This window comes from Mytilus trossulus, chromosome 4 (assembly GCF_036588685.1).
Source record: "Mytilus trossulus isolate FHL-02 chromosome 4, PNRI_Mtr1.1.1.hap1, whole genome shotgun sequence".
In the NCBI taxonomy this organism is placed as follows: Eukaryota; Metazoa; Mollusca; class Bivalvia; order Mytilida; family Mytilidae; genus Mytilus; species Mytilus trossulus.
The window spans coordinates 60,158,991-60,171,611 of record NC_086376.1 but is presented as its reverse complement, the minus strand read 5'-3'; the positions used below and the strand labels follow the sequence as shown (position 1 = coordinate 60,171,611).

Sequence of the window (12,621 nt, the reverse complement as noted above, 5' to 3'; positions counted from 1 at the left end):
ATCTTTTGTAATATTTTTAACTATTTAATAAAAGTAAAGATTTTTACTTTTGTGTTTTGGTAAATCTTTTGAATACTTTTGAAGAATATGTATTACTCCCCTGAATCAATAATCAATGTCAACACTTTCCAACCATATAAACAGTCTGGGTAGAAATAAAACCTGATATACCCACATTAAAAAGTTGTGGAAGACTACAATAAAATACATAACTCTCAAAAGAAAGGGGAAAGATACTAAAGTGACATTCAAACTCATAATTGGATAATAAACTGACCACACCTCATTAAAAACTGGAAAAGCCTAAAAGACGAACAACAATAAGCAAAGCATGAAATATGAAATCTATAGACAAGCAACAAAACACCTACAACACTAGGGAGAATCTTAGGTGATCTTGAAGAGTAGGCGAATCTTGCTCAGCATGAAGCACCCATCGGAACCAAATTATGACTTCTCAACTAACAAGAGGCATTTAACTGTCAAAATAGATCCAATGTACTAATATAACTCAAGAAACAAATATAACACTTTATATGTCTCTGGTCTACAATCTTCCATCAAAATGCCTGTTCAAAGTCAGGAATATGAAAGAAGCTTTCTATTCTTCAATTATGTACAAAGTCAGGAATATGATAAATGTTTTCAATTTGTTCCTTTGGTTTATAAATGCTAACATTTGATTTTGTCAGATTCTATGGAACTCCCCCTTTTTTAATTTATGAATATGATCGTACAAATGATTTATACACAGCAACAGATAATTACCGTCTCAAACCACTGTCCAACTTTAATTGGAGTTCACTAATGAACTTATCTGTAATCTACTGTTTTAGTTAATTCATAAGTTTACATTATGGTTTGGGGATTTTTTTTCAACACTTTATGTATTTTTTTGGGGTTTTTCATCATGTGATCATCACACACTCTTAATGTTGCATACCAATGAGTCCCTTAATATGCATTTGATAGACATAAGATGTGTATTTGGTATTTACTTTTGTGTCCCATATCTTGGTTTCTAAACTTACATTAGATTTACATCAATTTATCCTGTTGCCTCTATAAGACGGATTTCAAGTAAGTCATATAAGAGGGAGAGCTGTATCATGTATGTACACTTGCCAATTTGTCAAATATTTCAAGGCTACAATTCCTTTTTTATACTGCTGACGGCAATGTGTAGATCTGTTGTTGAAGTAGTTGTCGCTCAATTTTTAACACCGTCACCCCTTTCAATATCTTGATTTGAGATAAAGAGCTCAGTATTGGAGGCGGTATTTTGAATGTTAAAAAAACATTAATTGGGGATTGTTATATTTTACAGCAGAATGTGTGCGAGTATTATGATTAGTTATCAAAGATACCAGGATTATAATTTAGTACGCCAGACGCGCTCTTCGTCTACACACGACTCATTAGTGAATTTGCGCTACACAACGTTACTTTTATAACTCGTCCCATATATAGTTTTCTTCAGTATGTAACATATTCATGTGTTTTCATGCAAGACATAAACACTACTTCCGACTTTACTAAATAAAAATTCGACAAAAAAAACAATAATTTTACGGTTGACACGCAATTTGTCAAGTGGTGCTGCTGACTACTGTGCTGATTATATCCTAATGTTGGGAGAAACATCCATCAGCAGTGGCATCGATTCAGTGGTTAAAAAATTCTATGAAAGATACCAGGGGCCTGGTTTTCGAAAATATCATAAGATATGTCATAAGATATATCTTAGGACAAATTTAATGACCATCTCATAACTATCATATGATATGTCATAGGATGTAAATCAAAGCTGTCTTAAGAGAGTCCTAGCTATGATGCTCTTATGACTGTCATAAGTTAACATTATTTTCTATTATTTTTAATAATAATTAAAAAGTGATAAATATAAAAATGAAAATGAAAAGTATGAACATATTACTTATTACCATTCTTAATATTTACGGATATCTTATTTTTAGCTAACCTGGCCCAAACGGACAAATGAGCTTTTCTCATCACTTGGCGTCCGTCGTCGTTGTTAACTTTTACAAAAATTGTTCTCTTCTGAAAACACTGGGCCAAATTTAACCTAACTTAGCCACAATCATCATTGGGGTACCTAGTTTAACAAATGAGTCCGGTGACCCGGCCAACCATGCAAGATGGCCCCATGGCTAAAAATAGAACATAAGGATAGAATGTAAAAATGTTGGCTTATATCTATGAAACCAAATCATTAAGTGCAAATGTGACAGGGTGAAATTGTTTATCAGGTCAAGATCTATCTGCTCTAAATTTTTCAGACAACCGGTTGTTGGGTTGCTGCCCCATAATTTGTAACTTTAAGGAAATTTGCCGTTTTTGGTTATTATCTTGAATATTATTATAGATAGAGATAAACTGTAAACAGCAAAAGAGTTCAGCAAAGTCAAATCTAAAAAAAAATAATCCATGAACAAAATTGTCAGTTGACCCTTTAACGAGTTACTGCTCTATATAGTCAATATTTGTCAATTTTCGTAAATTTTTGTTATCTTGTACAAAATTCTTCTGCTCTGAAACTGCGAAGACAAATTTTACAAAACTTGTCCACAATCATTATTAGGGTATTTTGTTTTAAAAATGTGTCCGATGACCCTGCCTGCCAAACAAGATGGCAGAAATGGCTAAATAAAGGCAACGGTAGTATACCGCTGTTCAAAACTCGTAAATCTATGAACAAAAACAAAATTGGGGTAACAAATTAAAACTGAGGAAAACGCATTTAATATAAGAGAAGAACAACGACACAACATTAAAATGTAACACACACAGAAACGGACTAAGCATTAGACAAAATCCGATGAGAATAACATATAACATAAAAACCAAATACATGAATTTGGGATAGAAAAGTACCGTGACACGTCTTATAGTAATGTGAATTCATACTTAATATAAGAGAAAACAAACGACATTACGGAAACACAACGTTAAAATGTTACACACACAGAAACTAACTATGATATAACAATGGCCACTTTCCCGACTTGGTACAGGACATTTTTATAGATAAAAATGGTGGGTTGAACTTGGTTTTGTGGCATGCCAAACCTCGCACTTTAATGGCAATGTTAAATATAACATTGATATGAAAACATTATATTACAGGACTACAATACAAATACATAGGAGAACGTATTAAACAAAGAAACACATGATTAATAGATAACAAAAGGCATCAGGTTTAAAATTCAATCCGCCAAAAACGCGCCTCGTCCACCACACAAGACTCACCAGTGACGCCCAGATATAAAAGATAGAAATTGAAAAAAAGTACAAAGTTGTACAGTACTGAAGATCAAAAGTTAAAAAAGGTTGTGTCAGAAATAGAATATAGGGTGAAATGCAGTTTTTGTCTAAAATCTCAGAAACCAAAGCATTTAACGCAAATATGACGAGAAAACATTGTTCGTAAGGTCAAAGTCAAGGTCATGCTGTTGTTGGGTTGTTGCCCCGGAATTGATAATGTTCAGAAAATTTTGCAGCTTTTGGTTATTATCTTGAATATTATTATAGATAGAGATGAACTGTTAACAGCAATAATGTACAGCATAGGACCAAGGTGAACGACACAGGCTCTTCAGAGCCTCTAGTTTTCATTATAATGATATAAAAGTTTTACAAAAAGGACTTGAAATATAAGTTGATAATTTGTTTAAATTTAGTTTCTGATATATAATATATCTTGGACTTAGCTTTCGTGTATTATCATTACACTGTTGTAGAACCTTATGGTGACATATTTTATACTGAGTCTGTTATTGTTCCTGTACTACTGATCTGTTTAAGTTTTCCGTCTGTAGATATAAGTAGATTTTTCGATTGAGTAACAGCCATACCATGGGTCTTGATATTAAAGCTAGACAGTACATTCAGTTTGGTTCCTTCAGGTTTTACTATTTGTAACACTTTATCTCTGTGACAACATATCCACAGTGTATCACCATGACTATAAGATATATTACCTATTGCAGATAGTTCAGTCTGATATTGATTATTAATGTTCAGTTCTACAACAGTCGGTTGTTTTAAATCTTTGAGGTTTACTACCTAATGATCCTTGGCATTTTGGAATTCTAGATGTATTTTTTCTTTGCAATGATTACACAGTAATTTATTACAGGTGATACACTTCCACTTGATTGGTCGGTCAGTTAAACATATTCCACATCAACTGGAGCTTGACTTCTTATAACAGACTGAGAGAACCCCATTTTAGATAAATGAATATGACATATTTTATTTCTGCTTGATACAGGTTATATCTATATTTAATAAGTTATATGATTTGGTTGATCACGGGTTACAATTCAAGGTTGTTAAATATACAAATAGTTACAAACCTGACTTAATAATATAGAGATCTAAATTATCACAAATCTATATTTTGATTTATGAAAACTTAAAAATTCATATTTGTTTTAAAAAAATATATATATTAAAAAAAAATCAAAATTACAAAAGCTAATTAAACATGTAGAACTATCACTATATACGTTAGTACAAAACAGTAAGAAGTAATATGTCTAGTAGATGGCTACAGTGCATGCGATTTGGTGTCTAATCCCGGCGAGGGAAGAATAAAAAAAGATCTAAAATTGTTTGGTTGGTGTTTAGACCAGTTGTATATACATAATGTACACAGCCATGTATCACCATCACGGCTGGTGGTCCGATGGCGTACTGAGGGCCTCAGGGAAGATTAGTTTATTATAACTAACTGAGTTTACCCTCTTTAAATAAAGAATTTATTATTATTATTATTATTATTACTTATAGATATTATTATTTTCTATGACTGTATCTTACATTAATTTGTAGGATCCTTTACTATAGATTATTTAGCTGATCTGTAAAAATAACATCTTTATGACTTATATCGGTCATCTATATTTGGTGTATTGAATGATTGTAAGGTGTACATGTCTAGTTGACAGGTGTAATCTGACCTTTACCTCATTTTCATGGTTCAGTGGTCAAAGTTAGGTTTTGAGTTTTTGGCCTTTTTTCTAATACTATATGCAAAAGGTCAACTACCTTTTGTATATTTGTGTATGGAAATATTTTATTATCTATATGTCAGTCGCGCAGGTTTTATTTGTCCTTCAACTTATTTTCATGGTTCATTGCTAACTGTTAGTGCTTCGGTCTGTTTTTTTCTTAATTTATAAGCAATAGGTCAACTATATTTGATGTATGGAAGAATTGTTAGCTGTACATGTCTGCCTGGCATGGTTCATCTTACCTTTACCTCATTTTCATGGTTCAATGATCAATGTTTAGTTTTCTTGGTTAATGTTGAGTTTATGAGACAGTTGTAATAAAGCTTTATATTTAGGACTTTCAACATAATATCAATGATAAGTAAAGAAGGCGAGACATGTCTTTGTGTGCTTTCTTGTTTCTACATAAGAAAATAGCTGTACCAAGCTGTACTTAAGTCAGGATCATGACAACTGTTGTCCATTAGTTTGATGAGTTTGCGCTTTTGATATTTGATATTGCCGTTTGATTAGGGACTTTCCGTTTTGAATTAACCTCGGAGCTCAATATTTTTGTTATTTTACTTGTTGGTATCATTCGTCTCTCTTTTAGTTTTATAAAGGTTTACATCATTGTTTCAATCATCACATATATCATTTCTAGTTGCTTAAGTCATATATATGTGGAATGCACATATAAAATATCGCAATCGATTGTATCTTTATGACGACTTAAGGGGGCTCGCGGGTCTAAATCAACTTTTTTTTCCTAATATAGGATTTCCTATATTTTTCTATGATTAAACCTTATCTTATACCTAATGGAAATATAAAATAAAAATATGGGGTCACCGTTCATTTAAGCTCACAATTTGCCTCCGAAAGAAGCATACATTTTTGTTAATGTCCTTTTTTTCTGTTGAACTAATAAAAGAAATATTGGTAATATCGAAATGAAAAAAAAACTAAATTACAGAAATCGCTAAAATTTTACAATTATTTAGTTTATGTACAGCATGTTTGAAAGCAATAATAAAAAATATAGGTCACCGATGAGTTAAAAAAGATATTTCAATTTAAACGTCCAAAAATGCCTTTTTTGCACCAAAGGGAGATAATTTGGAGCTTTTTCAATGATATGAACATTTTAAATGTCATCTGTGGCCAAACCAAATCGATTTTTCTTGGTGATTTTTTTGCCATATACTAAAGTAATAGCTAATTGTGTAATAAATAAAATTTGTAATGAAAAAACAAATGTTTAATTTTTTGCCGATTTTTTTTTATACCCGCGAGCCTCCTTAAGTTCATATCTAGTTTACATACTGGTTTATATTAAATTTACATAACATAAAGTATAACATTTTAATTAAATTCTATACATCAATAAATACTATATTTACACGACTTAAATATATTACAATTTCTAACAATTCTCGATTTTTTTATTAATGTTAAGTTCTACGGTATTTCAAAGTTCTACTTATGAATTTAAAAATGTCTAATAAGAAAACGTGAAATACTACTACTCATGGTTTGTGCTTTGATGAATTGTATGCAACTAGGATCAATTGATATCATGACTCAAGGTGAATGACTCTTTTTTGTACTTATTGCCTTAGCGCTAAATGTGCTTTTTTCCTTTCCTTTCTTCTTTCTTTTAGGATTTGAACGTTCATCATTTATCATATTTACTAAATCTCGTACCTGTAATAAAAATGACTGTAATATATTAACATTCTTAAATGAACTAGTTTATGAAGCGAATAGATGGTATTAAAGAGGAGTACTTAGGTGTATAATTTATGTTCAAGTGTTGAAGAGGTATTTTTTTCCATAGAATAGCACACAATATTTATTGTTGTAAATGCAAATAACACTTTAAATTGTGTGCGTCTGCGAACAAATCTTTTAAAAACTAATGTACAAAAGGTTATGCAGATAATTTGGCTACTCAATTTAGGCATATTTCTGATGATACAGCTTACGTTTCCACGTATGTGTTCGTCCTTTAATTTAAGCGTTTGGGTTGAGAGGTGCTGGTGCAGGTTAATCAAGAAAGCCGCTTCGCATGCTTGAAATTTACCTAGTGTTATTTTCGAGTATCTGCTTCACTGTTGGCAATGTAACTTGGCAATACATTACGAAATTTGTATCTTTTTCTGTACCATGTTCCGGCTTTAATGTTGATAATGCACCCTGCCGATTCATTAAGATAATAGCAGACATGTATATGCAAGCTATGCCCTGTAGTACTCTCTTTGATGCTTAATATGTATCTTGTCGGTAGATACATTAAATCAAGGCAACAGTATTACCCACTGTTCAGAAGTCATAAATAGATTTAGAGAATACAAATCATGGTCACAAAACTAAACCGAGGGAAACACATCAACTATCAGGGAAATAAAAAAAATAGTCAAGGATGTGTATAGTATACAAGTCTTTAGATAATAGAGACCTTGATATTATATATGTACCCTTTATCTATTTAAAGGCTGGCAATGTAACTTGTCAATCTATTCAGAAGTTTTTAAATTAAGGACACAGTAGTTTACGATGTGCAAAACTCATAAATTTACGAAGGAGACAAATCACGGAAACAAACAAGAACCTAAGGAATTTGATGAACTCGAAATGGAGCAAGACCGATGGCCTTCACAGATTTATAGTCTCCTGTTAGGCTAGCATCACCTGCTATGCAAATTCACACATAGATTAACAGTCACAATCGGTGTGGGACATTATCTGAAGAATTACAGATACTCCGACTATTCTTGTATCAAAAGATTTTAAGACTGTGAAAACATATCGCTAGTGATTTGAGATATCGTATCAGTTAACTAATTCATTATAATTTGTATTCTATCTGTAAAGTGTATCTGCTACAATATTGTCGATCTATTGTACATCTTTTGAAGCTAACATATTTTGTTAGCTATTATTCGTTTGTTTCTCTGTTGTATATGTTCTCTCATTTATTTTTATTGTAGTCCTACCATGTAATGTTGTCATTTTAATGTTAAATTTAACATTGCCATAAAAGTGGAAGCTTTGGCATGCAACAAAAACCAGGTTCAACCCGCCATTTTTTATTTTTTTATTAAAATGTCCTGTACCAAGTCGAAAATCTTGCCATTGTTACATTATAATTCGTTTCTGTGTGTGTTACATTTTAATGTTGTGATCATGTTGTGTCGTAGTTCTCCTCAGTTTAAGTTTGTAACAAGGATTTGTTTTGTTTTTTCTCAATCGATTTATGATAAATCACCGTTCCTCGGTTATGACTAAATATATTGGAAAAACATATAACTTATGTATTATATTAAGGTGGTACCCAACACTTTCTCTAAAATTAATTTGGCTCGTTTAATTTTCATAAAATTTTGACAAAGCATTTACTGTGACCCTTTTACAAAAATATAAAAAAATCAAATAATTTGAACCAAGCGTTTTATCAGAAAAATTACACTGGTTATATAGCAGTTTGACAAATACTAATTTTGATCATTGAGAAGCTTTACATTGCCTTCACAATGCAACTTAATTAAAACGCTTAGCTGATATTACAGAGTTATCTCCCTGTAGTGTTAGGTACCACCTTAAGGTACATTTTCTACTTTTGTTCAGAGGTTGGACGTTTTGAATCTATGCTCAGTAGCCTAAGATACTTGTACCGAATTCTGCAATAATGTTTGACAGATACCGTTACTGTTTTTATTAAGGAAAATAAATACACACCCAGACATAAAAAGTCCCAGCTGCCGGACTTTTTGATTTGATACTTGGGAGGTCATGTTGCTCTGTAAGTTTCTGAGCTTCCTCTAACGCGTGCTCCCGTAATTGTGATGTTTGGAAAGTTTTAATCCTTTGTAGTAAAGAATCGTTTCCAATGGTGGAGATTACACTATGTATATCTTCCCAGGTCTGAAATAAAAAAAAGACTAAATACCGACGTCACTGAACATGGGATCAACGACATAATGTCACATTTCGATTTTGGTTCCATTTATAAACTTAGGTGGGTTTTTTTTAAATCTACAAGTATATCTATAGCAATATGCGTAAAAATCCATATTCAAAAGAAGAAAAAAACATTACTTCTTTTTATGGTTATAAGTTGCTTTTTATACTGGTTACCCCAAAAATATTTTAATTCAACAAAAACTAATGAGGTATGATCTATATACATTAATGCAAAGATTGAGCAACATTAACCAACAAGCAGTTGAGCTCGGGTTTTCTGCAAAAGAAAGGAGTTTCTTGTTTTATGTATAAACATACTTTTAACATATCTGCACTTTCTCCTAGCAACAAATAGACCGCTTTCATAGTATCAAATATTGCTGGAGGTGGGTTCTTGTATGTTTTTAATTCTGCCACGGTAGTTGGTTTCATTTCTAAAATTTCATGGATCCATGTTGAATACACTTCATTTCGAACTTCCTCGGCTTTCTTTGTTGTGTTCTTCAACTTAGCCTCATATTTCGATTCTCGCGCCTTTTTTATTGCAGTATCAAGAGTTCCATAGTGACGTCGTACAGTTGCATTAGTTAAATCTGCAAATAAAACAAATTGATAAGGGCACAACGAAATCATGTAGCATGTATGACAGTATATTGTGGGAGTCATATTTCTATTGTTCTTTTGTTTTCCTCTTATAGTTAATGTGTTTCCCGCGGTTTTAGTTTGTAACCCGGATGTGTTAGCTCTCAATCGGTTTATGATTTTTGAACACCGGTATACTACTGTTGCCTTTATCACACAAGTCATGTTAGAATACACAGGAGGGTTATTCAAATACATTTGAATTGTGTCAGACATTTCAACAGCTTTTACAGTTGGTTAGTATGCCTTGTTGTTACACACCAGGGTCGGTTTAGGAAAAGGTTAGATATGTTTAACTTAGCCACATTCTATATTTGTATATCACTAGTCATGAACTTGTGGGTCATTCGTTGTTATTTATCATATTTGTCTTTCGTTCATTGATTTGTATATACACCAATCGTTGGTTTTCTCGTTTGAATAGTTTGTAATTTTGTCATGTAAGAGCCTTTTCAAATGACGTACCGCGACCTGTAGTTGGTATTGTCAAGACCCAAATGTTACATTTTGTTTCTGTATATTTCCAGTTCTTGTAATAATGCAATTCTGATTTAGCTAAGGTTTCAACTCTCTATAGCAAAGATGACCTTATAGAGTTTGGCTATTTTGTTCAGATCGTTTTGGGGTTTTGGGGATTTCCTAACATTAATGATTTTTATGGAATCCCTGTTTGCCTGTAACGAATCAGAATGCAATAGACGTTTTTCGTTCGTTTGATATATTTGAGATTTTGATTTTGACTATTGATAAAGGACTTTACGTTCTGAATATTAAAGTTCGGTATTTTGCTTTTTTTTTACTTTTATGATCTTAGTAAAAACATAGAGTTGCAGTGACTTATGAGACTTATGAAATAATTTGAAATGACAGTCGTGTCAAATTGATATGTTGATGTAATACTAGTAACCGAAATCGCTTCCCTCTATCATATCTTCACAAAGGTGTTGGCGCGTATTAATTGTTGCAGGCCTTTTTATGAACTAGTAATGTCGGTTGTGATTAAATTGTTGGTCCATTGCTCAGTTGTACCTCACATGTTTCCTTTATTCATACTGTCTTGTCTTCTTAATGATAATTATTACCAACCTTTTCTTATTTTGAGGAAATCTCGTCTACTTTTTGCCTTTTTGAGATCACCTTTATCTTCCAATGCCAGTTTGTCGAATCTCTCAATAGCTTTGTCCATCTCATCTGGGTCCTTAGTCTGTTGTGTCAATGTCACTAATTCTTTTCGCAGATTCTTTTCAAATGCATTCTGTGCAAAATTGAAGAAACACATAAATGCTACATGTATGAATAAAAGTGACTGTAAAATATTGCATATGCGGAGGCGACATTGTTTGCTGGGATATTTTTACTGTTATTTTGAGCATTGAAAACAAAAATTGATGTTTCTTTATCAACTTTTATTCGGAGCCCTTATTCGCATATAAGTGAGTCAACTAAAGGGGCGATTGCCTGGAGAACTCTTAAAGGAAATATTCATCAATGTTCAGTTTTCGTATACATGAAAGAATAACAACCTATTCACTTCCGTATAAGTTACAAAGGATATGCCCATGTTGATTCATGCTTCCCACTTTATGATTTGGGCTTTTTCATCTGTGTTCAGTTCTTAAATGCCAAGTGAGCTAGGTAAATTTGACATGGTAAATGATCGATGCATCAATGGAAGCAACGGCTATTTTTTTAAGGTCAATCTAATCTACATATAACATTTAATTATAGAGTTATCTATGTTTTAAGGAATAATATCATACATTGCCTTTTGATTAATTTTCTTACCTCTTTTCTGTAAGTTCTTGGACCTGCAGGGTCATCGGTTGTTATCAAATAATTAATTACATTCTCCTCTGGCAGTTTTTTTGTCTCTCTAGCGTACACGCGCAGTGCAAATTCTCCATCTTCTGGTACCATAACTTTAACAACAAGTTCTCGATTTGTTATTCGTGTGTCAACAAATTGGTCAAGTTCTGATGGTTTGTACTTATTACCAATCAACTCCGACCGAATGAAAAGTTTCTTCGTTAATGTAAAACCTATATATAGATATTGGCGTAGTTTGGTTAGAATCGTGCCATGAGTATGAGAAGGAGCCGTCAATCCATACTGCTCCAAGTTGTTACTAGGTCCCCATCCAACAGCACCTGTATCGCAGGGTAATGGCGGGATATCTTCTATGGCAGTTTCACACACTAATTTAAAGTCACATACCCATTCGTTACTTTTCGGAGGTACACCACCATTTATTGTTAATTTATAAACTCCATCTATAGGAAATCTAACGGTAAACTTCCAGTTGCTGTTGCATCTGTCCATCAGGACAAAGTTACTGAGCAGTGTTTTCTTCGGTAGCACCTCTGTTGATTTCTTGTTGTTAAAGAACAATTGATATGTCAACAAACCCTGCCAGTTTTCTATTAAACTTTTCATTCCAATCTCAACTATTCCGTGTTTGGCTTTCTGTACGCCTGGCAATAGTGTTGCCACCTGTAGTTTATTTTCAAAATAAGGTTGACGAAAGTAGGGTTCCTCTAAGTATCTATCTAATGTAAGTGGAACAGTCAATAACTGCCAGTCTGGATTGTCAGGGAAAGCAAAGTGAACAAATACGTCAGGGTCAGTCAGAAAGAAAAACTCGTTAAACTTCTTTACTGCTGATCCTGGTGACGCTTTCCTTTTTGACATCTTACCACCTGCAATAAAGAATCGTTGTAAATAAGGAATTGTTAGAACAGGGTTGTCTTGACGAAGTAATTTGAAGGTGGTTTAAATATCTTTCAATGCAAGTGGGACCGTTAATTAGTGCAATTATGTTATCATAAGTAAAAAGACATATTATTCACTCATGCAATTTAATTATTTTATTTGTGTAATGGTACAGTGTTAGTTTCCTATTGCTTCATTTTAAGTACATTTCGCCTGTATCCTGACAAAGTTTATATCTATATGGATTATATCTTACTTGATTTACTGAAATTAGGGGAAACTA

The 12,621-nt window shown here is 32.6% G+C and overlaps 1 protein-coding gene across 1 annotated transcript; it reads right to left on the bottom strand.

Moving 5' to 3' along the window:
• Positions 1 to 6,446: 6,446 nt before the first annotated feature.
• Positions 6,447 to 12,317, bottom strand: LOC134714041 (uncharacterized). The gene is made up of 5 exons (XM_063575290.1): positions 11,415 to 12,317; positions 10,716 to 10,884; positions 9,306 to 9,580; positions 8,763 to 8,948; positions 6,447 to 6,728 (listed from the first exon to the last, which is right to left on the bottom strand). Exons 1-5 carry the CDS (start codon positions 12,315 to 12,317, stop codon positions 6,606 to 6,608), a joined length of 1,656 nt encoding a protein of 551 aa, XP_063431360.1. The 3' UTR covers positions 6,447 to 6,605.
• Between the last annotated feature and the right edge of the window lie 304 nt (positions 12,318 to 12,621).

Coding starts and splice junctions, on each gene's coding strand:
- LOC134714041 (XM_063575290.1), bottom strand. CDS start 12,317: ATGTCAAAAAGGAAAGCGTCACCAGGATCAGCAGTAAAGAAGTTTAAC. Junction 9,581..10,715: donor TTTCCTCAAAATAAGAAAAG/GTTGGTAATAAT, acceptor TTTTATTTGCAG/ATTTAACTAATGCAACTGTA. Junction 8,949..9,305: donor AAAGTGCAGATATGTTAAAA/GTATGTTTATAC, acceptor TTTTTATTTCAG/ACCTGGGAAGATATACATAG.